Source organism: Labrus bergylta, chromosome 21 (assembly GCF_963930695.1).
Source record: "Labrus bergylta chromosome 21, fLabBer1.1, whole genome shotgun sequence".
Classification (NCBI taxonomy): Eukaryota; Metazoa; Chordata; class Actinopteri; order Labriformes; family Labridae; genus Labrus; species Labrus bergylta.
In genome coordinates, this window is record NC_089215.1 from 546,663 (window position 1) to 571,366 (window position 24,704).

A 24,704-nucleotide genomic window follows, 5' to 3' on the forward strand; every position below is an offset into this window, starting at 1 on the left:
CGCGCTTAAGCATGATTGTCCCCCCTCCCCTTTCCCCGCTGGCCTCACACTGCTCCAGGACTAACCGGGCCTGAGCACGATTACCTCTTGAACATAACGTCGTAATTCAACACATGCACAGCTTCATGTGATTATGATGCATGCATACAAGACAACGGTTGAACCACATACACACACCAGAGAACAACAGAGAGAACATGACAGATACTTTACTGACTTTGTGTCTTATTTAGAGTCATGCTCGTCGATACAGACAGAACACTCCAGGATTTCTCGATTAGTGGAGGAGGGGATGTCCATGTTTTGTCCCTGTGATTGTGCTCGTGCATGAACTGTACCGTGCTGAAGCGCACCTCTTCCAAGCGTGCCAAGGAAGTGTGTGATTTTGGAAGTGTGTGAAAATAAGTAAACGCCCCTGAGTGCAGGATGAGTCATCAGACATTTGAAGCGTTTTAAAAGGAAGAGAAAATATAGTTATTCAGATGTAAAAAAAAAAATCTTTAGATTATTCTTTATTGAGATTTATTTGGAAGATAAATTAACATTCAACAGGAACGCTGGGAAATGTATTTTTCATTTAATGGGGACTTTGAAGGTGAAACAAAAGAGGAAACTGGATGTTAAGGGGTTAAAACTCCTCCTCCTCCCCCTCCTCCTCACTTTTTTATGAATGAGATCTACACACACACACACACACACACACACACACACACACACAAACACACACACACACACACACACACACACACACACACACACACACACAGTGATGTCAGCGACGAGCCCATCCCCCACTGATGCGGGAAAAACCTCACGATGAAAAAGAGAGAGAGGCTTCCTCATGTTTCTAGAAGTCTCTCTCTCTCATTTATCACGGCAGAGGGAATCGGGCAAGCAAGCATCACCCCCCCTCCCCCATCACTCCATCCGCCCTCCTCCTCTCCGTCCCTCACGAGCCTGAGGATGAGTAATCCAGTGAGGGAGGGCGAACGAGGTAGAAGAAGAATGGGGGAGTGAGAGAGGGAGGATACCGACGCAGCATCAGCATCAGCATCATCATCATCATCGTCAGTGAACGTGCAGAGTGAGAGGATGAACATTCAAAACCCTGCAGCTCCTCTCTCACCTCTGAGCTCTGGGAAAGACGGAGCCAGCTAATTCCTGGACCGTCACATGATGAAACAGAAGAAGAGGCAGGGCATGAAGTGGATTGCATTACCGTGAGCATTTGGGATTAAAACAATCTAATCACTGGATTAAAGAAGGAAAAGGAGAAAACCAGAGGAGGCAGGAAGAACATTTGTATCGCTGTAATCTTCACCTGCGTAATGTGCTGCATGGCTGATTAATCTCTGGTAAAGCCGGACAAGAGGGAGGCTTCCTCCCTTATGATACAGGACGATACCTGACTAATTCATGGAGAGGAGGTCAGTTGACTCATCGCAGCGATTGTGTGGACTGACCTCTTCCTGAACAGAAACCCCTCCCCTCTTTAGTATCCGTCCTAACTAACAAATCTGTTTCACGACTTCACATGTGCTGCTTGTTTGCCTTGGATCTGTCTAATACCTGGAAATATTGAACCACAACATCACCTCGCAGCAACTGGACTCTCTGTACTACGAGTCCACGTTCAGCCTTCTCCTGGGACCGGGTTAATCTCTGGATCAGCAGCTCTGGCATGTTCTGTTTCTGCCTGCAGAGTTCTCTGCTGAAGCTCCAGGCGCTGGAGGTGGAGGGGGGTCCGTCTCTGGGTCCATCCCCCGAGGAGAGCCCCCCTGCCCTGGGCAGCAAGGAGCAGAAGAGCCCCTGTGGGCCTGTGGAGCTCGGAGGGAAGGAGGGGAAGACTCTGGCTCTCTGCCACAGCGCCCCCGCCGACGAGAACAGCCCACCAGGTACGCACAACACCTGTCTGTCTGCAGAGACACCTGTCTGTCTGCAGAGACACCTGTCTGTCTGCAGAGACACCTGAATGTCTGTCTGCTGCACACCTGTCTGTCTGCTGCACACTTGTCTGTCTGCAGGCACACCTGTCTGTCTGTCTGTCCATACTAAGGTTATCAGTTCTTTGCTGATACCATGCATTTTTATTTGATACAGTCTTCACAGGTGTGTAGGAGAGGAATGCACCCTTTGCAACCTGCAGACAAACTCCTGCACGCTGCCTAAGTTGCACAAAAAACATGCTTTAAAGGAAGAATGTGATGAAGTAGATGTCGCCCTTCAGCTCCAGCATGAAACCAAATCAAACTTCTGTTTGGCCACGCCTCCTCCATACTGAAGCCTCCGCTCTCCTCCAGAGACACACCTCCAACCCCCCTCCACACCAAGGAGTTATGAATTAGAAAGCACCATAATTAAGTCCCGTTAAGCGCAGGTGGCGGACAAAATTGTCCTCGGCTCGAGCTGCAGTCAGCTGTGTCCTGCATTGTGTTAGCATGCTAATGTTAGCGCTCTTTAGTTAGCTCGTAGCTTCACATTGTTGTGTTAGCATGCTAATGTTAGCGCTCTTTAGTTAGCTCGTAGCTTCATATTGTTTGTGTTAGCATGCTAATGTTAGCGCTCTTTAGTTAGCTCGTAGCTTCACATTTCATGTAAACTGACACAGAATGAGCGTGATCTAAAAACTCTTACTAACATCCAAATAATCAGTGAGTATGTTCTTCTTCTTCTCTCTAGTTCTTGACTAAAACAGCTTTTATACACAAGGGGAGGAGCCGGCCGTCCCGTCCATGTAAACACGGCTCTGACAACAACACAGCCAGCGGGACTCGAGCTTCTCCCTCATTGTAGACAGTCAGGACTCAGAGACACATTTACACAGGACAGACTGGATTTATGATTTATATTTATGTGGAACATGTCGATCATTCTTCCTTTAAAACTTGGTTTTATACTTCCCTGAGCATGCAGCTTCCAAGAGTAAACACAAACCTTACAACAACAAAAAAGTGTTTATACATCATAAGAAACCAAAGATATGTAAGATTGCAGGAAGTCTCCTTTTGTGCATCATAAAGGAATTGACACAAAAACACAAGAAGACGTTTCTTTATGATGCATGTTTTCATCCTCATTCTGATTCGTTCATTCATTGTTTGTTTCCTGTTTATGTTTCTCATGAAACACCGACGGCGGTCCTTATGTCGCTCTAACATGTCACAGACTTGTGTTGAAGCTTTCAGTCTTCTGGTGACTGTTATTTTGCTCAGCACGCCACCAGTCATGCTCTGACTATGCGCAGCTATTTATAGAGCAGCATGCAGGAATAAAACACTTTGCAGCATGTGAGGCACGCTCGCTGACCGCCGAGCACGCCTCTGCTGCCAAATCCACTGCTACACATTTAGATTCCCTCCAACGTGTCTGCTCTGAGACGGTGAAACACAGCCCTATTAAACACGCTGGAAGACGTCCTACCTCACATTTAACCATATTTTTACAAGATCAAATGACTGTTTAGAGGCTCAAAGTAGAAATAAAATGTGTCACTCATTTTTATAATCAATCTTTCGCCAATGTGAGGATACGTACTGATTTTGTTCTAGGTGTTTCTTGGACGTTCTTTTGGTCTTTTTGGTGACCCTCTGTGTCATTGAGGTGATGGTTTTGAAGGAGGGTTAAGTTGACCCTTTTTGGTGGTCACGGTTGACGTTAAGTAATGGAACCAACCACCTTAAGGATGAATATAAAGACCTTTGGGACAAACAGAAGGCCAAATTTAACCACCTTAAGGAAAGATAGAACTATTAAAAAGACATCCAGACCAGTACCACCTCAGTGACTTCAACAAACCACCTAAAGGTCCTCTTGTCTTTTAGAGCAGGGGTTCCCAAACTTTTCATCCCGCGACCCCCAAAATAACGATGTGAGAGACCGGGGACCCCCTCTGTCCCTGGAAGTGATTAAAGCATAACAGTGCACACAGCAGCACGCACTAATGGGCCTTTATCCAAACACTGACATTAGAACAACAATAACAAATACAGCAGCCTTAAACTAATTGAACAACATTTTTGTTTCACAGTTTCACAATTTCACAATAATAGGTAAAATACGTAATTTCAAGTCATTTCCAGTTTGCATTTGTTTTTGGAAGGCAACTCGCGACCCCCCTCCCAGTGTCTCCCGACCCCCACTTTGGGAACCACTGGTCTAGAGTATCAAAGAAAACATTTTTAGGAATCTTTCAAACTTAAGCACAAGAAACCTCCTAAAGACTCCAAACTAAAGGATCTCCTCAACCTCTTTGGAGACCATTTGATCCCCTTCCTCTCTTAGGTGGTTCCATTTGTCCTAATGTTGGTCTTTTTGTCCTTAAAGGCTTTATATGCCATTTTTTTGATCCAGCAGATGTCGCCCTTGAGCACCAGCATGAAATCAAAACAACTCACGCTGCATTGTTGTGTTAGCATGCTAATGCTAGCGATCTTTATTATGCTAGGTATCTTCACACTGCATGTAAATTTACCTGAAATGAGCGTGATCTAGAAACACAGTTAAGCAGTGAGTACAGTATGTTATTCTTCTTTTCTCTAGTCCCTCAATTAAACAACTTTTATACACGAGGGGAGGAGTCAGCCGGCCGTCCTGGCGATGTAAACAAAGTGAAGATTCGACTCTGAAAACTCTGAAAACATCACAGACAGTGGGACTCGGGTGTTACACCCATTGTAGACAGTCATGACTCACAGAGTTATTTTCAGAGGAGATACTTGATTTCTATATTTAAGTGTGAAACATCGCTTATAAAGCCTTTAAGGTGGTTCGGTTTTTCCTAATGGTGGTTTATGTGTCCTTCAGGGAGTCCATTTGTCCCAATGGTGGTTCTAGTTTTCCAAATCGGGTTCTATCTGTCCATAAGGTGGTTCCATTTCTACTTGAGGTTCTCTCTTTTATTTGTTCTTAAGGTGGTATCCTACTATTTTTCTTCAAGGTGGTTCTTTTAGTGTTGAAAGTGGTTTCCATTTGTCCTTCTGTTCATCGATATGTGTCCTTCAGGTGGTTTAACTACTCCTTATGGTTTTTCTGGGTTTTTTTCTGCTGTTTCTGTTTGGTGCTGTTCGTCCTCCGAGAATCTCAAAGACATTAAGCGGGTTCTTGGGATCCTTTAAAATATTTCAATGCTCATTCAGGATGTAAAAGTTCCCTTGGGTTGTTCTGTTAGGAGTAGACTTTCATCCTTCTGATCACCAGAGACTTCTAGATGTTCTTTATGATACTCAAGATGACACAGGGATGTTGATGTTGTTGTCATGAAAGAAAACTGTAGTGGAGCATCAAGCGATTGTAAGATGGTTCTGGAGATAAGAGGTTTTCATATGAACTAATGACTCTTAAAATAAGTTATTTAAGTTTGTTTAAAATCCTTACAGATGTCGTTGTGTTTATGGTTAGGGTTGGTATGAACAGGTGGACTTGATTGTTACCTAAATGTTTTTACTCACTTTGTGTCCTTACAGAGATCCTGAACGTCCTGACCCGACCTCCACAGTCTCCCCGACACCAGCCGTTAACTGCCATCCACCCGGGCCAGCAGTCCCTCACCCCGGATGGAGCGCTGCCCCCGAGCCCTCACCCCTCCCCCTACTCCCCTCAGAGGGGCAGCCCCGGGGGTGAGGGAGGAGACGGAGGAGGAGGAGGAGGCGGGGCTCTCCTCCAGCTGCTGGCAGGCGGTCCAAGCCCTCTGCCCTCCCCCCGCTGCTCCAGCCTCACCCACAGCCTGAGGTTTAACTCAGACCCCGAAACAGCTCCATCACCGCCCTGCAGCCAGCAGTACATCCTGTAAGTCTCACCTGTCTAACTGTCTGTCTCCTCATTGGTCTGTCTTGTGGTTGGGTTAAGGAGACTCTGAACGTTTGAATATGTTGACCTGGGTATCAGATTTGACTTGAGACTTGTTGGTCTGGAATTTAAACTTGTACCTACCTAGTGTCCACATACTTTTGGCTTTAAGTTGCCGAGGTAACAAAACAGCGACAGAAACGTCTCCTCCTTACTTTAACTCTCATCCAGGTCTACACTCCCCCCCCCCCCCCCCTTTCCCCACTACGCTCTGCCAATGAAAGGCGTCTGATCCAACCTTCACAACAGGGTCCTAAGACGCTGACTAGACTCTTCTCCTCTGTCGCCCCCCGGTGGTGGAATGAACTTCCAAACTCCATGTGATCTGCAGAGTCCCTCTGCACCTTTAAGAAAAAGCTAAAGACTCTTTCATGAATACCTACTAACTTAATGATGATGGTCTCCATATTATTGATGATGATGATGATGGTAATGACGATGGTTTTTGTTTGATAACGATGACTTATAAGATGGTTTCTATACTGATTAGAGCTCTCAAGAACTGCCCTCAATGTTGTGCTTTGCCTCTGGTCACTTCCTGTCAGCACCTGTGTGTCCAATCAGACTCAAAGCTGATCGTTTGCTCTTACTCACATTGTTCCCTTTTTTCTAGATCCTTGCTTGTGTTGTTCTTACTCTCTGATGTACGCTGCTTTGGATAAAAGCGTCTGCTAAGTGAATTGTAGAAATATCTCCAGGACAACGTTTTATTTTACTGAAACATTTAAAAAGAAATCCATAGCGTTTCACATGACGTCTGAGCAATGACGTATTTAAAAATCATCAGCTGTCTGCTGCATCGACGTGTCTTATATAATCACAGCTCTTCTTCTTCTTCTGTTTTCTGACCCACTGCCTGAAGCTGTGACCCAGTTTATGAGTCTGATGTCTCCAATCTGACTAACATAATAATACTAAAACACACACACACACACACACACACACACACACACACACACACAAAGACTCAGACTCAAGAAATCAGATGAATCTTTAAACGTGAAAAGGATCAAAATGTTAGCAGATAAAAACTTTAAGTTCTTCCAACAGGAACGTTGTGACACAAAGAAATGTGAAAATGAGAAGAGAGAATACTTTCAGATTAAAGACTCATCTGAGTGTGTGTGGGCATGTCTCCTGTGTTTACCTGTCCAGGTGTCGGGGCAGGGAGCGTGCGGAGGTCGTGGAGGATGAGTGCCCCCACTCCATCCCGTTCCTGGGTAAACACATTCAGACCCTGAAGAAGAAAGTCCGCAGGTTCGAGGATCAGTTCGAGCATGAGATGAACTACAAGGTAAGTTCACCTGACGCTCATATTTCACCAAATAGTTCTGTTCAGTACCATATGCCATTTTTTCTTATCCTGATGCTGCCAATATTTTTCCTGCAATTTTTGTTGATCAAAAACAAGAAATTAATAATAATAATAATAATAATAATATATTTATTTTATTTTATTATTATTAGTATTATTTTTTCTTTCTAAATGTTAAATTAATTAACTTTTTTCTCTTCGTACCTTTTCTATATATATATATATATATATATATATATATATATATATATATATATATATATATATATATATATATATATAAATGGGGAAGGGTGAAAAAATTATGTGATGAAATATGACAACTAATGTAGTAAAACAGCCTGCAATAAAGTATTTTAAAAAAATAATAAATAAATAAATTACTAAATATCTGATGCTTAGGATTTCTGTTTTTGGAAACCTGGTATCAAAACAGATTTTTAGGATTTCTCTTTCTTACTTCTAGTTTGAAGTTCTTGAATCATGACAAGCCTATTATAAATTATGTTGATGATGTCACAATGTGTTTCTTTCCTCCAGCCGTCTCACAACGATAAATACTCCAACCCGGAGATGATCCGCATCATGAATGAACTGGCCAAGGCTCGCAAACAGCTCAAAGGTAAAAAAAACAAAAAAAAAACACCTCTCTGACGTAACGCAGATTAGTTCACTAATCTGCTCCTGGAAAGAGACATTAATGTTTGCAGATTGAATCCTCCAATCATGTGAAGCTTCTGAGAGACAGAAATGTGAAAATCCTTGACCCCACAATATTTTTAAAGATATTAAAAATATTTTTGAAATCTTACAAATTTGGTGTTTAACTTGATGTTTTGCATCACAGCTACTCATTAAATATTATTTAAGAATGCCATTATCAGGATTATGAAGCAGAAGCATGATACGAGTCTCAAACAACCAGATGTGTGAGTTGGAAAAAGTTGAAACGGAGTCCCATTTTCTTTTGCATTGTACAAAATCTGATGATTTAAGAGAATTATTGTTTCATGAAGTAAAATCTGAAATATTGGGGCGGACAGATGTGCAGAAACTGGAATGGCTGTTTAAGTTTAACTTGATAATTTTGTTTCAAAAGCTTGGAGAAGAAGACAGGATATTCTGTTTAATGAGTTTGACTTCTTGCTTTCTCTTTTTTTTTCTTGAGAATGAATATAGCTTACCTAGTGCATGTTTTTCATTTATGGTGTCATGCAGGCTGGGCATATGGATGTATGTATGACACAATAATTAAATAAAAAACTAAAACTAAAACTAAAAAAACCAAAAACGTCAGTAAATGTGTTAAACTGAAGTTCTGTGTGTGCTGCAGAGCTGAGACTCCGACAGTCGGTGTTTGAGTCCAAGGAGCAGGACAGTCCAGAAAACTCCTGCAGGTAACACAAACACTCAACCCTCACATCGTCCCGGTGAAATACGGTATCATGAGATCCTTCTTCAGTGTAAATCTGTCCTGCAGGTACGGCTCGGGCCAGCAGGGGGCGTCTGAGCACAAACCCACCCTGGAGGAGACCGTGGAGTCTCTGTTCAGACGGATGCGAGAGAAGAGACAGGCGCTGGGTCTGCCCGACAACATGAAGGTCTGTATTGTGTTCATACAGCAAACACCAAAACGCTGACCGATTTTAGTCCCACTCATCTGACTCTGTGTGTGTGTGTGTGTGTGTGTGTGTGTGTGTGTGTGTGTGTGTGTGTGTGTGTGTGTAAACAGGAGATGACTCAGGCTCAGATGGTGTTGGAGAAGATCACTCTGCAGAAATGTCTGCTCTACTTTGAGAGTCTGCACGGCCGACCGGTGAGTCACAGCGCCATCTAGTGGACAGTGAAAGAACAAAGACCGTATCCTGCAGTTCCTCAAGTGTCCACTAGAGGCTGGCTGCAGAAGCACAGGAAGTCACATACACACCCAGAGAAAGCCACAACATTTTTTTAAAGTATTTTTTGGGGAAATGTTTGCCTTTATTGTAAAAGGACAGCTGAAGAGAGACAGGAAATGTTGGGAGGAGAGAGAGAGCAGGGGAAGACATGCAGGTGACCACAACGAGTACTATGACCTCCATACATGGGGCACACAACACAACCACAAGGCTATCTGGCACCCTTGCCACGACATTTTTTAAAACTAGAAGTTTTAGCTTCTTTCAAGTTTAGAGAAAAAAAATGCAAGTTAGTGTGAAATTAGAAATTGTACTTAGTTATTGAGAAAATGTTGCAGATTAAAATATGATGAAAATATTGATTACAGCTGTTATGATGTATTAATGATACAGGGAACTAAGCAGGAGAGGAACCTGGTGAAGCCTCTGTACGACAGATACACAATGATCAAACGGTTACTGTGTGCCAGTCCGACCCCCATCACAACCATCGTGAGTAACACACACACACACACACACACACACACACACACACACTGACAGTTTTTTAAAAAACTGGTGAACCCCTTAAACTTTGAACCGCTAAAAATATATAACCGTGTGATGTATTAACTCAGCCTAACTCAGCCTCAGTTCCCTGTGAATTAAAATAAATGTAAAGTATTATATGATGACATTTAAATGTTGTGTTTTTACTGGTGAAGAATCTCAGATTTCTTTGGAGGATGAACTCTGTACATTAGGGTTTTTCTGTTGTTGTTCTCTCAGGAGGAAGAGGACGGTTCTGATGAAGACTCAACGAGCTCCATGACGGTCGTCGAACCTCCGGTCCCGCCTCCTCGCAGAGCGGCCCGACCAGCTGCCGTCGAGGAGGAAAGTGACCGGGACAGCGACCCCGCCTTCGTGTCCCCCATAGTGGAGGTGAAAACTGTCCATCAGCAGCCAGCAGCTCTGACCATGGCTAACCTACACGAGGCCTCCAGGTGTGGGGATGTTTAAGATGTGTTTAAGTCAGAGTCTGTGCTGTAGGGACAACATGGATTAATCTTCGAAAAGTAATATTTTTGGCCTATTATCATGAAGCACTAGGCAGCTCCTTGCGTCTTTTAGAGGTATAATATGTGACGTTTTAAACATTTATTTAGCAGATATCAAAACAACTATATCTGTGAATAAAATGTGGAGTAATGACTTCCTAAAAAGAGAGTGAAGTCAAACTCCCTCTGGGTTTGTTGCTCCCTGATGAGACACACTTCCTTCAGCTTGGTTATGTTTCACTCAGAGGCTCAGACATACTGTATTTCCCCGCCACACCCACTCAGGTAGTGATGTCACACTTGCAGAAAACTCCTGAAAAACCGCACTTAATTTACGCTCTTGTGTTGACAGTGTGATTCTGAAAGTGAATTGTTTTTTTTCTGTGCAGTTAGTCCTAAAAAAATTCAATAACCTCTACAATCTGTCTATTTAAACCAGGTCTCAGCTGCTGATCTGTCTGCGTGAGACGAGAGCAGAGAAGAAGACGAGACGTAAAGCTCTGAGAGAGTTTGAGGACGAGTTTTACCGCCAGACTGGAAGGTAAGAGTATAGAAGGAGTGCAACAAGGATCTATTCTGAGCCCATTGTAATTTTCTATATTTCATATTCCTTGTGTTTCCTTTTAGAATTTGCCAAAAAGAGGATCGTACTCCGATGAAAGATGAATACCAGGAATACAAACAGCTAAAGGCTAAGCTTCGACTGCTGGAGGTCCTCCTCAGCAAACAGGAAGTCCCTAAAACGAAGTGAGAGGAAACATCAGCTCCTGGAAACTCCTCCATCAAAAAAAAAAAAAAATTCATCTATTCATGGGATAACCTGAAGTAAAAGTGTTTATTTAAAAGAACCGTACAACCTTAAGCTGTTTAAGGAATTAATTTTCCTCTCTGAGAGTTAGAAATTTGCATTGATACCATCCTCCTGTGTTTGGTTAAATTTACGCTGAAGTGGGAAGTGGAAATGCTGCGCTCCTGCCATGTGAACAAAATCACTACAAATTAGAGTTGTGACGATATCAGAAATACGATTCTAGGAAAAAATCAAACAATATTCATTCCTGTTTGACCCCATGGTTTCACATATTGGGAAATGTCATTTTTTAATGACAAAAAATGTAAGTCAAACTCCTGCCCACTGTCTAAATTGCATCAAAATGTTAGCGATGTTTCAAGAAGCTGCCCATGTTTTTGTGCAATTCAGACAGTGTGCAGGAGCTTTTTGTTAAAAAACTGAAGATATGAAGTTTTTTTAAGCTTCTGTACTTTTTGATACTGTCGATAATTAAACATATTCAATGAATAACATATTAAGGTAAAAGTTTCAATGTTAAAATGCTACCTTGCCATGCTAAGATTCATGCTAACATGCTCCTGTTAGGGTAAACTCATTGTTATAATGGTAATGTGTCTCATTACACTAGAACATAAAATGTAAAACATTTCTGCAGAGTTAGCATATTTCAGGAAACTCTGCGTTAGCATTAGTTCTACAAAGTGAATCACATTGAGCCGTGCCTAACCGTATGTTAGCATTTCAGCGTAATACATTTAGCACGTTATGGTAGCATGCTGGCATTGAATATCTTTATCACATCGTGTGTTTCAGGTTATTGAGGCAGCTGATATGATGGTAGAAACTCAGGCCCTGATTCACTAAAAATGGATTGTGGCGGCTAATAGCTACAGAAATTGTGCATCATTTGCTCCCTCTACCTGCACCGTCTCAAGTTCCAATTCACAAAGCATATAGTGTATAGCGCTAATGATATTCAGACACAAACACGCTCAGAAAATGGTCATGGTATGAGTACTTTACAAAAGTAATTTTTACAAAGGTGGATTTTTTTTCCTGATACTGGAAACTTTGTGGTGACGTCTCTTATAAATATTGCGACGCAGTTACCACCAACTCTCAGCAGACGGTAATTTTTTCACTGTAATTGAGCATGGCTTTTAGCACCGGTGTTTGTGAATTAGAAGCTTTTTGCAGTCAAGCTGATTTGCACAGTAAAGGGGCAATTTTTCCCTTAATGACTACAAAATGGATAATTTAAATATGTGCAACCAGCACCGGCGCACAGAGATGTTTTCTCTGCAGCTCAGTTAGGGAAGCATTTGCCCTTGTGTGTTACGGTATGTGAAATAGACATTGTCGCTGACTCATTTTAACAGGTTTATGGGGCTTAAAAAGCAGTGCAATCCTTTTGTGAATCAGGCCCTCTGTGATCTTTAGTTTATGTGTTCGTAAAAAACTGTAAATAATCTTGCAGAGATTTATGAAGATCGTAGCTTCCTGTGTGTACTGTCAGTGGAAACTTGTATACCAGCATCCTACAGTGTGTAATTAATGACCTGCATCCTCAGATGTGAATCATTTTGTAAAACTGCATTTATTCCAGTCTGCAAAGATGAGGATTTGTCTGAAGGTAAAACACGTTTTCCTTCCGTCTCGTTTGATTTAAAGGACCAAAGGATGTTTTTTAAGGGGCTAAATGTGTGTTTGTCGAACTGAAAGCACTTTAAAATGTTAGCGAGGGCGTGGAGAAAGAGAGTTTATTTATGAATGACTTTATTAATGATCAGGTTTTATGTTTTTAAAACAGCATTCAGGAGTCTCTGTTTACTGATCAGGTTCGTTTTGATCTCCATCAAAGTGTTTTGGGGCAAAGATGCAATGTATAAATTATTAATATTATACAGGATGTCAAGATAATCTGTAATGTGGAGAAATAGATTAATTTGTATTTATATCAAAACTTTCCATGTGGAAAAAAAGGGAATTTATTTTCATCCAAAGTCTAATGTTAATATGCAAAATGTTCTGATTTTAGAGATCACTGCAGTGTGAGTGAGCACGCAGGTGAACTTTGTATCCCTGCAGAGCGTTACAGAAAGAGATTTAACAGGAGGACAGACGGAAGAGGACATGCTGGAGAGAAACATGTGAGACGGGAATGTATCTGATGTAAAACCTTTGGCTTTGTCTCAGCGTCTGAAGATTTTAACATCAGAGAGCTATGTCGGATTTCTGCCCTGAACTTTGACTCTCAGTGCACGTTGTGTTGATGTTTTCATGCTCCACATTCTGACATGAATCCAAAATGTGATGATTAACAATGTCCCTGTTGTCGTGCAGTTCTGGTTTGCTTGACGAATTTCTACACAGACGAGTACAAAATAAATATTTTTGCTATTAACAAAGTTTTGACGTTTTTTATTACGTTTGAATCAGGTGTCTTTTATGATGATCAGGAGCCTTGAATTCTGAGAAATTTCACTGGTAGTAAAAGCTTTTAGTGACTCTGAAGACGTCAGACGTTCCTTCATACGGCGTAATGACGGGTCGCAGGCCTTTCATCTGTTTGTAGTGTCCAAAGTGTTTGATCCTGTAGGAGCCGCTAGGGGCCGTCTGGGGGATGTGCCACTCGACTGTGGAGTTGCTCTCACGGTTTGATCCTTTCAGCCACTGAAACCTGAAAGCACAAATCAAAGTAAAATCCCTTATAATATAGAGAGAGACGGGTGTTTTTTAAACTACTTAACCACCCTTTTAACAACAGACATGGCGTCCAGAGGTGGGAACAGTTAATCAAAAATGCAACTATGTTAACCGTTAATCCGTAAACGAAGTTGCTAACATTGCTAACACAGTTAATATTACTGGAAATTAACATAAAGTTCTAGGAACTGTTGGAACCGTTCCCCCTTTTTTTAATTAATTCCGCAACCCAGGAACAATGAACTATTTTAGTTCCGGTTTAGGGGAACCTTTTTAGCTCCTGATTCAGAGTTGGTACCATGGTGGTGCGAATGAAAACAGACAATCCCCATGATGTGTAGTTCTAAGGGAATTCCCTAGTGGATAGTAGCGGACTGTTTGGTCCGCAAACACCTATTAACGTTTACCGGTATAATCATAAAATGTCAGTTGATTCTAGTTCTGAATAGGGCATGTATGTGTTGAAACCTTTTTCTATATAAAAACATTGTCTTTTATTGTTGCTGCTCTCTCTGAATGTATAAATGTCGGTCATGAAGCATTTCACAATAAAAGCACCCGGGTCAGTGATGGGAGTTTTTGCCCGTTATTCAATAAGCTCTATAAAGTACAGGGGGCGCTATGCTCTCGCTCAGGTTATCTGAGAACCATCTTACAATGTAAGTGCGGGGTAACAGAATTTAGCTGTCAAAGGTTTTGATGATCTTTTTTTTTTTTTTTAAATCAATGTTAAAAATGATGTTTAAAAAAGCACCAATAGGTAACAATTGACCTGCTCTGATTCAATCTCCATCTTATCTTCTCTGTACTAAATGCTTTTTATGTTAATGCTTTTAAAACACGTCAGTATAACTTACTTTTAACAAATTATTTTATAATGTGGAAATTGTATTTTTTATTTTAAAACAGATATGAAAGCGCCTGTCACTGGTCTTTATATTTAAAATCACCTACCACACTTTTACCTACCTGGTTTCCCATGATGCATCATTGTAGATCACTTCCCAGGAGCTTGTTCTGTTGTCATAAAGCTCCACAGTAACAAAAGTTTTATCTCTCTGTAATGAAACCACAGGACGCAGCATGTGAAAGGATACAAAAGACTGAAGAAAGAAGAGACAAATAGGTTAAGTTGAAAAAGCTTCTGGTCTTACAATGTCTCCAGAATGTCTCGGGTTTCCTGCTACGAATGTGACCAAGACAACATCCCCCTGAAAAAAACCCCAATAAAATAATTTAGTTGGTGCTGCAGGATCTTCAGACAGAATAAAACAGGGCCCAGTACTGAATTCTGAGGGACACCATAAAACAAAAACTTTAAGCAGAAGAAGCTGTGTGTGTCCTACTTGTCTGTAGATGGGGTAAACCTGCTGCAGGACGTCTCCGAAGCTGCTGTTCTCTGGTTTCCTGTCAACAGTTGCAGCGGAAAGGAGGTTGAAGAGTTTCTCAAAGAAAGGAGGCTCGGGGCCAATTGGGAGCTCCGACACTCTGTCCTGAAAACACAAAATCACACAAAGCATCACTGTAAATGCTCCTGGTAAAATACAATACGGTTTAAGAAGCTACTGTTCATTTTCCCTGTCTTACTTTTTTCACAAGGATAATTTGACATAAAACCTTGAACTAGATCACTCATAATATTTTGGGGAATTTAAACAGAAAGTATAATGTTGTCATGGCTTAAGCTGTAGCTAACAAGTTTCTCCCTGTTATTTTCAGACTCAGTCTATTTAAATATTTTCCTGAATTAGCTGTTAGCTGCTCTTCTTAGTAGTGTGCACATACATGTACAGACACTTATCATTGGATTAGTTTTGTACTGGAAAAAACTGAAAAGCAAACACAATACATGGATTCTTAGGCAAGTTTTGACTTATTCAGAGAACAAGTTTTGCTGTAATGTGAAACTATATTTTTGATGTTTATTCCTGATGTCAGGGATAATTAATTGTTTGTGGAGAGTTGGTTGAACAGAATTTAATGATATTTGTTTTATGTATTTGTGGTTGAATAAATTGTATTATTGCTCAGAAAAAAGTGCAATCTTGTCATGCAAATTGTGGTGGCAAGTGTGCTCCAATTTCCTCAAATACCTTCTTACCCTTACAATAGCGCCATCAGCCATAAAGCTACAGCTACAGTTTTCAGTTGTTTACATAAACCTGCATGCACATGTCTTTTTCACTTCATTCATATTCACTTCATTTTTCAACATAATCTCACCTGTGCAATGGCTCTTGCCAGGCTTCTGTACTGCTGTAGGTACGCACTGAGCGTGTGTGGACCATATATGGTGGAGGCTCCTTCATATCGCTGCACCTGTAAAAAAAAAAAAAAAAGTTGACAGTTGATAGTAACGATCAGTTTGAATCTTTCTAATTTGATGGACGGCTTTTAATAGTTCAGTTCCCATGACCCTCAGCGTCGATGTACCTGGTACTCTTCAAAGGTGGTGATGTAGTGAGTGTATATGTTACTCAGGCCAGCGATCACCACCTCTACATCCTTGAATGCCCCCTCAGATTGGAGCTCCTGATGCACACACAAACTCACATTTGGTATGATGATATGTTACAGGTGAGTATCAGTGCAGATGTTTGTGTTCATTGTGTCTTACCTGTTTGACTGCTTCTCGTAGCCTCCTACCTGACATGGTGCTGTTAACGTGCAGAAAAACCGGTAAAAATGAGTTGTGTCGTTGTATAGTTAGTACTTTTACCATTTGCAGTATTAGCAGCAGTATTACAATCATGAGAGGTAGTGTCTTTATTATAAAAGTAAAATGTTGTTACGTCATTTCTCCAGGAACTGCTACGATAGCTACGGAGCCGATGGTGATGATCTGAACATCGACGATCTGAGGATGCCATGGCAATGGCCAGTTCATCTACACACACACACACACACACACACACACACACACACACACACACAAAGTCTTTAATAATACAAACACATAAATGCACCTTTAAAGTAAACTTTGTAGAGGTCAAATTTTAATTTGTGATTTATATTGTACATTGGTTATATATGGATGTATCACACATTTTGTATAGGTCTTATTTTATAATTGTACAGGTTTAATTTTGATCATATTTCTGTTTCATTTAAATGTTTGTACAGGTTTGCAGGTGAATAGGGGGTACAGTGGGTTTTGTTAGATGTAAAAAAAATGTTTTAAGTCATGTGTCTTGTAAGTTGCTACTACTATCTATCTATCTATTTATCTATATAAAATGTACTATTTTTATTGTGACCATTTATTTTTTCACAAATTGAAGATGGTCCCCACAATGTGATTGTGTAATCACAACTTTGTCCCCACATTGTCAGTAAAACAAGTTGCACACACACACACACCTAACAAATAACAGATGCACATTAACAAACAGAAACACAACACTGTGTAAAAGCTCATCCTCACCTCCCCCGTGCTAAACAGGATCGGTTTCGGATAGTGACACTCCTGTGTCTCATTGGACGGTTCCCCCACCAGAGCATCTCTGATCCCGTCCCAGAACGGGTCGCCCTCCACAGCGCCTACATGAAGTAACGCAGAGGACAAGAGACAGGTACGCAATGAGAGAGAAAGAGAGAGGCTCAGTTAGACAGAGATTCAAAAATGTAACAGCACAGTGAAAGTAGAAAAACAGTAAAATCACCCTGAGTGAAGTTAAGATCTCCTCCTCCGTCTGTGGTTCCTGCTGCAAAACTGTGACCCAGAGCCGGTTTACACGTTTTGACCTGAAACATAAATAAATTTAATAATTATTCTGCTGACTAAAAGAGATACATATCTTATGACTAAGATTTTCAATACTTTATACCTTGTTTTTCAAGCCAAAACGATGCCAATGTATTTGTACGATTTAGACAATGTGATGTAGTTTGCTTGCAACTTTTAATATTTAAAGACAACACATTACCCAATAATGTGTGCCTAGGACTATTCAAAACATCCCTGTAATGTGTGGCTGTAATGTTAACATAAGAAGGGAAATTTCAAAATTTTTATTTTTTATTCTGTAATTATTTTTGTGACTTTAACAAACACAATTTCCCATAAGCCCACAAAACAACACAAGATGCATCTTTAGACAAATGCTTTCTCTTCATGGCCACTGACCGTGTGTGTATTGTTGATCTGAACAGTAACGTCCGTCATGTTGACCCACTGATGTGCGGAGTGAAGTAAACCTGTCACCTCTTCTGCTGTGTTAGCATACAGCTCCTGCAGGGGGCAGCATCACACACACACATTTACACATATCTATGTTAGAGAAGAATCTGTACTGATTTATGGTTCACTGTACATTTCTTCTCATATTAACCCAAAAACAAGACCTAAAATTCAAATAAAAACCAAAAAAATGTTATGGGTAAAATTTTGGGACATGGGAATGTGGGTCCTCATAAACCAGGTAAACAAACACACCGATTTAAACATACTGGGGGAGATGCAATAAAAGTCAGACACACACACAGAGCTACCTTGGCCTTCTTGTAGATATTTTCTCCGATGATTCTCGTGCTCTCAAACATGTCCTCTCCAGGTCCGAACGCCTTACACTCCTTAGTCTAACACACACACACTTCCAGTTAACTTTCTGCTGATTGTACTGAATTTGTGTGTGTGTGCATGTGTTTGTATGTATGTGTGTGTGTTTACCCCGCCATCAGGACAGGAGCTGTTCAGGTAGTCACAAGGCATTCCAGTGTTCATACAGTGAGGTCCTTTAGTGTTCGGACTGACGTCACCGAGGTTACTGGAGGAAAAACCAGCAACAAAACCTCCCTGATCACACACACACACACACACACACACACACACACACACACACACACACACACACACAAAGTTAGACAAGTGATATGGAGACCAGGAATAATAGTTGCACAATCTTTTGGGGAGATATAACCAACTGTAATTCACCTGTCCAGGTAGCTCTCCAGGGTTCTTGTCCTGTTCCAGCAGGTAGGAAGCGTAGCCCATGTTATCGCTGCTCACCATCAGGTTGGTGTAGTTCATGCTGACGGCGTGGACGGCGAACCAGCTATGTGTGTGTGGGGGGCGGAGTCAAAGCAACAGTCAGGTAAATAGATAGCAACTTGTAAAGCAGCTTAAAGACAGTTTTAAATTTAATTGTCAATAAATAAACATGTTTTTACTCCAGTTTAATCAATCACATAATTGTTGTTTTTATCTAAATTGTAGATGCCTGTATTTAAAAAAGCTAAACTCATATTATTATAAAAATGAAGTATGCTGTGTGTTTACCTGAGCATACCTATCCCGTCTCCGTCCAGATCAGTGAACTTCAGGACCACCACCTGTTTATCAGTGTTCCACTTATACCTGAAGGGATCGATAAAAACAATAATCAATTATAACTTTATAAAATGTCTCCTCTCTTTTATGTGACTTCAGCAAACACAGATTAATCTCAGAGGTATTTACCAGAGACAGTAAATCAATACATAATGTAAATAGGGTTCATATTTTAATACACAATATATTAACTCTCTCTCTCTCTCTCTCTCTCTCTCTCTCTCTCTCTCTCTCTCTCTCTCTCTCTCTCTCTCTCTCTCTCGCTCATTGTCTACCTGTGTCTCTCGTCCTCAGGGTTGTTCATGTAGGAGTGAGGACTTCTGTTCAGGCTGCTGTCGTCCAGTTCTCCTATGCTCCTGTAAATCCTGCCCGGCCTCATGTTACTGTGGGCTATGTCTATACTCTGGAATGTAAGGTTTAATTTATTAATGCACGGTACATAAGGCTCTGTCTATATCCTGGAAACAAGGTTAAAATTATTAATTCATGTTATATCAGGCTCTGTCTATATCCTGGAAACAGTTTTAAAATTATTAATGGATGGTAAATAAGACACTGTCTATGCTCTGAAATGCAAAGATTTGCTTTTAATAATACATGTTACGTTAGACTCTGTCTAGTTCATGAAAAATAAGTTTAAATACTTCATACATGGCAAATAAGGCTCTGTCTACACCCTGGAAAAAATGATTAGAGTATTAATGTGTAATTAATAAGGCTCTATCTATATCCTGGAGACAAGGTTAAAACTATTGATGCATGGTACAGAAAGCACTGTCTATGTTCCAAAAAATCCTAGAAACATAGTTAAAATTAGAAACACATGGTACATAAGGCTCTTTCCATTCCCTGAAAACAAAGTTTAAATTCTAGAGTTTAAGAGTTTATGATGTTATGTCTGGTATGTAAAACTACTGGTTACAGAAACCAAGGTAAATATTTTTTTGTTAATATTAATAAAATCTTCACGTGCAGTGATTTGTAGGTTGGTTTGCTAAGTTTAACACCTGCAGCTGTTTGTTAAAAAAGTTGATTCATATGTCACCTTAACGATGCCGTTGACGAGCGGCTCAACCGACGCCTTGATGTAACCTTTACTGCTCATCATAAACAGAGTATACTGAAAATATCCACCCAGTCCACAGTGAGTGTGAGTCCCGCTTAGAACCACGTTATCCTGACCGTACAGATCCCCGTACTTCAGCTTCAAGGCCTGAAGAACCTGCACACACAAACACACAGACTCGAATAATTATCGTTTTTATTTTTATTATACACACATGCATGAGTTAGGTTTGTCAAAGTGTATGATCCTATGTGTGTGTGTGTGTGTGTGTGTTCACCTCCAGTCTTAGTCTCTGTGAAATCATTCCCACGTCTGCGGTGACGAACACAACTCTCTTCCTCCAGTCGTCGATGATGAAGGCTCGGCTGAATAGGCGAGTGTGTATGCCTGCAGCGTTCTGCTGAGGGTTTGCATAACCCATCTAACAATACACACACACACACACACACACACACACACACACACACACACACACACACACACACACACACACACACACACACACACACACACACACACACACACGCACGCACACACACAGCTGTGTCTTTATGCCAACACTATTATCTTAATTTTCCTACAAGGAACCTTTTGATCTCAAGCTCCATTTATTTCTGACTCAGGAATTCTCATTGGAGCAGAATCTCTTTTCAGACCTGGCGGGAGCAAACGAAGAACCACGACCTCAGATTCTTGTCTCCTTCATGCATCACTGCAGACCAGCTCAGATGAAGCCAACAGAACCAGAGAGATGTGACGCAGCAGGTTGTTTATGATCGGACTGTAGAGTGTGATATCTTGTCATATCTCAGATTTCCACAGTGAAATAAAAATAAAGATTAACAGTCCAAACACGCCCAGTCTACACTGGAGACTTTGGAATTTGATTCCCGGATCATCAAAAGTGTTTGGATATTCTTTATGTTCTTCAGTGAGCTGCTGCTTATATGTGAAGCCAAAATCATGTTTACATATAAATACACCTTCAAATGTTAAAAGAAAAAGTGTTTTGTTTCTAAAGTGGTGAACAGATGTCTTTGAAGGTTTGTTCCTGTGTTCAGAAACGTAAAGAATCAACCATGATGATCATCACTTTAAAGTTTGTTATTGTCTCTATACTGTTCTATTCCCCTTGTTAGGTTAGCTCCACCATTCAGATATCTACTGACACAGCCTGTTTAGCATCCCCTGTTGCCATGGAAACCTGCAGGTACTGACCAGAGGGATTTCAGCCGGCGGCCCGGTGCAATCAGCTCGACCGACGCCGATCAGATAAGGTGTATGCTGAGGCTCCGGGGTCGGAGGAAGAGTCGGCGAGGGACCTGAGAGGATGACAGAGGAGGGAGAGTGTTTGTTTTTTAAAAGAATACTCTGTTCACTCGGGATCTTGAGAAAGGCGCTGGAATGTATTCGTTATCGTGGGTAAACAGAGTAATGCCAAGGTCAGACTACACAATCTTTTTGTCCGTCACAATGGTCACTTTGTCAGATTAGGCGATCACATAGCCATACGCTGTGACTTGACCAACAGACATGACAGGGTACTCGGTGGTACCCCACCAATCATCGAGGTCATTACACTTGAAGGAAGACAAGGGGGCCTAGACGACACCCGGAAAGAAGACTACTGTGTGTGTAAAGCGCTCTGGGCTCTCATTGGTCAGCGCTACTTATTTGATGGAACACATTGTTGGCCCAAAAAGAAAAAACTAACATGTTAGACTTTCTGTCGGGAAGTCCTGAGGCATCCAAGATGTGGCCTTGATTGTGTTTCAGTATTACACACTACATGGGATAAAATTATCAATTTCCCGGGGTCTCCTGGAACGAGCTAAAAATCATGCTGATAACGTGTAGTCTGATATTGGCATAACATTAAATGTATAGATAAATGTCCTGTTTAGGCTTCTGTAGTGACCACCTGAAAGCTACACAAAGAACCTTAAAATAAGCTGATTTCATAAATGTTGTTTTTACTGTCTTTAAATCTAATGTTTAAACACAAACCAAAAACACATTTTCCTAAATAAATTTTCTGTCTATGATCTCAGCTCAAAGCTCATTGGTCCTCACTGAAGATATCATTTGTAGTTCTTTAGTGTATGTTTAAAAAAGTCACAGCTGATCTCTGTAGTTCTTATCAATCAAATAGGAGGAAACTGAACGTTTGTGGAGGACTATTTTCAGCAGCGGATGAATCAGCATTCTGTGCTCTGGTTGAATAACATGCAAGCTTTGTTCTGTGTGTCTGTCTCTCTATGTCTGTGTGTTAGTGTGTTCTCACCTGTGTGTGTTTCTGTAGCCATTAGTGCGATCAGTGTCACACTCACGGCTGTCATGAGGACAAACAGGACAGCGAAAATCAGCTCCCGTGCAGAAAGACCACAACACACAGACTTCCTGCTCCCCATGATGTCGGACCGTGTGGACACGAGGGGTCTGAAAGGATCAGACACACAGGAGCATTCTGAACAATGTTTGCACAGCACAGGTAAAAGATACAAATGAACATAACATATAGCTAAATGACCTGAAGAACAAAAACAAATCCAACAGCCAAAGAAACCAAACAACAAAATACCCAACAAACATATTCAACCCAACCTTCACAAACCATTCATAAGAACCGTCACAAGAAACCATCACAAGAACCATCACAAGAAACCATCATAAGAACATCACAAGAAACTATTATAAGAAACCATCATACAAATCCATCATAAGAACCATCACAAGAAACCATTATAAGAAACCATCATACAAATCCATCATAAGAACCATCACAAGAACCCAGCATAAGAACCCATGATAGGATCCATCCTACAAACCATCACAAGAACCAATCGTTAGAAACCATCTTAAGAACATCACAAGAAACCATTATAAGAAACCATCATACAAATCCATCATAAGAACCATCACAAGAAACCATTATAAGAAACCATCATACAAATCCATCATAGGAACCATCACAAGAAACCATTATAAGAAACCATCATAAGAACCATCACAAGAAACCATTATAAGAAACCATTACAAGAAAACATTATAAGAAACCATCATACAAATCCATCATAAGAACCATCACAAGAACCCAGCATAAGAACCCATGATAGGATCCATCCTACAAACCATCACAAGAACCAATCGTTAGAGAACATCACAAGAAACCATTATAAGAAACCATCATACGAATCCATCATAGGAACCATCACAAGAAACCATTATAAGAAACCATTACAAGAAACCATCACAAAAAAACAATATAAGAAACCATCATAAGAGCCATCACAAGAAACCATTATAAGAAACCATTATAAGAAACCATCATAATAACTCATCATAAGATCCAACATAGGAAGAATTCTGTACTCTAGAGCACAGCTAGTCTTCCATTAGGTCCACATAAAAAAACATGTTTGAGGCTGTATTTGAATGTAACATGAAAACATGATTAAGCCTTACAGGCCACACAAACCATCACATTTAGAAGAGAGAACTATGTGAATCTAAACTATACAAACAAACATGATCATGTCAAACCCGAGACATTAATTTAAAACATGAGGTCAAGATAAACTTAAGTGCACAGTAACTTTGTTACTTGTCCCAAGGTGTTTCTTTAGTCAGTAACAGCTGTAAGGAATTCCATGTTTTCATTGCTCTGTATTTGACTGTTTGTTTAAAGAAGTTGGTGTTTGCATTGGGTTGTAAAAAATGTCCTTTTGTCCCTCATCTGGTGGCGTATGTATACGATTCTAAACTTTAGACTTTGTTCTTAATTCAACACTAGCCGTAGATTAAATTTTTATCGGTACCGTTGCTGTCTGTTCAAAGTAAAGTTTTATTAAAGTTTATAGTTGCAGCTAGCAAGTTACAAATGGTTGAGAGCAGTCAGAGATAACAGTGAAAGTGACTTTCAGTAACAGCCGTGGCAGCGTCCAATCAGAGAGAATTTAACAATGTAAACAAGGAAATACTTTTCCACTGAGTCACAGCGGCATGATGGACTCCAAAAAAACCACAGAAGAGCTCAGACGTTAAATTAATCAGAATCTACTTTAAGAGAAAAAACTCACCTTGAGTTTAGAGCAGAGAAAGTGTTTGTGTTGATTCTGATGTGAAGGTCTGAGAGCCGCTCGGCTGTTATCTCGCTGATAAACAGGTAATTTCCTCTATCACTCCAAAGTTCACACACCTGAGCCTCTCTCAGATTATAAAGTATAGATAAAACACATTATATAAAGACACTATAATTATTATTAACTTTTGAAAAGCTGTTTGGTGTTTGAGTTTGAGTTTGAGCACAGAAAGATTTAAAACTGTCCCAGCTCAACATCCACTGCAGCGTTTCTTCAACAACTTTCTACCAAATATATTCACCTAACCTTTATCTGTTTGAGCCATGGTGAAAAGTGCTGAATAATCCTCTACCCAGTGTCTTATCTGCTTATTTGTCTGCAGTGGGCAACAACGTTTCTGATAACCTGACACAAGGGATAATAATTATAATAATAATAAAGTTTATTTATAAAGCAATTATCAAAACCAACGTCACAAAGTGCTTTACAGAAAAAAAAAAAAATCCCAACAGTCAAATGCACAACAATAAAATCCTATTAAAAGCATGAAAAATAAAACAACAGTGCAGGCAATCATCCAATTAACAGAAAAAAAGGGAAACAACCGAGACAAAGAAAAACATCCTGGATGAAA

At 40.5% G+C, this 24,704-nt stretch overlaps 2 protein-coding genes across 2 annotated transcripts; one reads left to right on the top strand and one right to left on the bottom strand.

Annotated features, from left to right (window-relative positions):
- Positions 1-810: 810 nt before the first annotated feature.
- On the top strand, positions 811-11,067 carry LOC110001949 (protein FAM13C). Its single transcript, XM_020657531.3, has 11 exons — positions 811-1,895; positions 5,463-5,784; positions 7,000-7,138; positions 7,700-7,781; positions 8,493-8,556; positions 8,640-8,760; positions 8,892-8,975; positions 9,451-9,549; positions 9,826-10,040; positions 10,534-10,635; positions 10,722-11,067. Exons 1-11 carry the CDS (start codon positions 1,682-1,684, stop codon positions 10,843-10,845), a joined length of 1,566 nt encoding a protein of 521 aa, XP_020513187.2. The 5' UTR covers positions 811-1,681; the 3' UTR covers positions 10,846-11,067.
- Positions 11,068-13,292: 2,225 nt separating this feature from the next.
- Positions 13,293-24,227, bottom strand: asah2 (N-acylsphingosine amidohydrolase 2). Its single transcript, XM_020657529.3, has 21 exons — positions 24,068-24,227; positions 22,273-22,427; positions 21,207-21,310; positions 20,266-20,409; positions 19,968-20,144; positions 19,198-19,325; positions 18,872-18,949; positions 18,527-18,647; positions 18,263-18,388; positions 18,085-18,171; positions 17,720-17,824; positions 17,256-17,337; positions 17,018-17,133; positions 16,386-16,480; positions 16,211-16,250; positions 16,027-16,125; positions 15,817-15,912; positions 14,940-15,086; positions 14,748-14,804; positions 14,563-14,651; positions 13,293-13,567 (listed from the first exon to the last, which is right to left on the bottom strand). The coding sequence occupies exons 2-21, from the start codon at positions 22,397-22,399 to the stop codon at positions 13,369-13,371; spliced, it is 2,217 nt and encodes a 738-aa protein (XP_020513185.1). The 5' UTR covers positions 22,400-22,427; positions 24,068-24,227; the 3' UTR covers positions 13,293-13,368.
- Positions 24,228-24,704: the final 477 nt, after the last annotated feature.